The 2,238-nt window shown below is 34.3% G+C and overlaps 1 protein-coding gene across 7 annotated transcripts in view; it reads left to right on the forward strand.

Moving 5' to 3' along the window:
- LOC107694275 (glutamate receptor-interacting protein 1-like) overlaps positions 1-2,238 on the forward strand; it is a 165,245-nt gene that overhangs the window by 103,199 nt on the left and 59,808 nt on the right. For all 7 annotated transcript variants that reach the window (XM_016493922.1, XM_016493923.1, XM_016493924.1 and 4 more), the window contains one exon: positions 1,417-1,564. In XM_016493922.1, the coding sequence (XP_016349408.1) occupies positions 1,417-1,564 (148 nt within the window). The remainder of the gene's footprint in view (positions 1-1,416; positions 1,565-2,238) is intronic.

The following is a 2,238-nucleotide window of genomic DNA, read 5'->3' on the forward strand; positions in this document are numbered from 1 at the left end:
AAGAGCGGACGTGTGACACGTGTTTACGTGTGGTGTTTCCTCTGTGCTCTGAAGACGTATGGTGTAATGAGGTCTTTTAGTGTGGCCCATTACTAAACTGAGATGTTGAATTACCTCCATTTGACTTTAACAGGTCTAACCGCAGCCGCTCACCCTCATTCACATCACCCTCATTCACATTAATGAGGTGTGTGTACATGTGTGTAACCGTCATCCGTAATGTTTTTTTTTTTCTTTTTCTTCTTCCAGGTGTTTGGGCACTTAAGCCACACTTACAAATGTATGTTTGTGATTCTTATTGGATGTACTGTATGAAGGCAATCAGTTCCTCAAGTTCACACAGGTGACATAACAGACAAGCCACAGGTGTATTCACACGCTCCACTAAAATTGCCATCAAAAAAGCTTTTCAAGAATAAAGTCGTAATGTTATGAGTAAAATTGTGAAAATTGTGAAATATTTTCAAAGAAATCACAATACTTATTGAGTCTTATAATGCTGTATAATAGTATTGTGAGACAAATAATGCTATATAAAAGTAATTTGAGGAAAAACAATACTACTTTAATCTCATAATGCTGTGTAATAATATTTTGGGAAAAGTAATGCTATAATAATTTTAGGTGGAAAAAAACATACTAATTGCAATGCTATATAATAATATTGTGAGAAAAAAACAGTACTTTCATCTCACAATACAACAATTTTATTCTATGAATTTGGACTTTATTCTTAAAATGTTACTATGTCAATCTTGTGATGTTACAATTTTATTCTTGTTTTATTTTTTAGATTATTCTCAATGTTGACTTTATTCACATAAAGTGATGACTGTATTTTCATTCATTATCCTAATGTGGCCCTAAAATACTGTTGTCTAAATTTTTGAATGATATATCGATTGCATTTATTTATTTTTATTTTTTTCGTGCAACAATGTACTGTATTTATTCAGTGTGTCTAAAAAATTGCATTGGTTTGATGTTTTATTACCTAATGCAGTGATTTGAGTTTAATTATGCATTCTCTAGTTAAAATATATATGTATATAAGTTAAAATGTGTTACAACAGTCTTCATTTTATACATATTATACCTCATAATCTTTGCATTATGTCCATGCAGTGAGGATTATGATCATTAGCAGAGCTTTAGTGGATGCCAACTAAGCATATAAGGCTTTGGATTGGTTTACCTAAATATATCATGATGATTTTCAGACCACAGTTTCAGTTTTCTCTGTGCAGCTTTTTTTATTTAGGCTTCATCCAATTTCTGGATTGTACACCCAACCCAAGCTTTCCGATTTGCATTAATATACCAAAAAGGCAAGCTCCGCCACAGGTTATGAGCCACTTTGTTCCCTTGCAATGTCCATTTTCTGAATTTAATCACTGTGTTTTTCCTACTTTACAGATTCTGTAGCCACAGCTTCAGGCCCGCTGCTGGTGGAGGTGGCCAAGTCCATGGGCTCCAGTTTAGGTCTGGCTCTCTCTACCTCCATGTACTGCAATAAGCAGGTCATCATCATCGACAAGGTCAAACCAGCCAGCATCGCCGATAGGTAATCACAGCCGCATTCATTTCCCACATGCATAGGAAGGCAACCGTTTCGGTTCCTTATGAAAGAAGCATCATTGCTCATTATGTTTCCATTGTTCTGTGAGCCAGATCAATGCATGGAGAGGAGAGAAATGTGCGCTGCAGGAACCTGATGCCTGCTTGTAAAATTTTCAAAGTTTGAAATGCATAAAGCTTAGCAACTAATTATAGAAATTCAATAACTCATCTAGCCTTCATGCCAGCAGAAAGGCCCGGAACAATAATAAAGGTGGCGGAGTGCTGAGCAAGTGAAACCCTTTCCATCAGAACAGATTAGCACTTTGAAGATGATTCAAGAGTTTGCTCTTGGGAGAAACATTGGGAGGGAATTATAATACACCTTAAACCCCTTTTCCATCAACAGGGTGCCAATTTAGGTGCCCAATTTGGAAAAATACCGGTAATGTGCATGTCTACTGCAGAGTGCACTTCTACTCAAGATTGACTTAAAATCACTGTTAATATATTAATTATATATAAAAACTAATATATCAAATTAGAATTAAAGATAATTAAATATAATTTACATTTAATTAAATATTATTTAAATTGAAAATTGAATATAATTAATATATATATATATATATATATATACAGTGGGTACGGAAAGTATTCAGACCCCCTTAAATTTTTCAC

Source organism: Sinocyclocheilus anshuiensis, unplaced genomic scaffold (genome assembly GCF_001515605.1).
Source record: "Sinocyclocheilus anshuiensis isolate Anshui unplaced genomic scaffold, SAMN03320099.WGS_v1.1 scaffold1316, whole genome shotgun sequence".
Lineage (NCBI taxonomy): Eukaryota > Metazoa > Chordata > Actinopteri > Cypriniformes > Cyprinidae > Sinocyclocheilus > Sinocyclocheilus anshuiensis.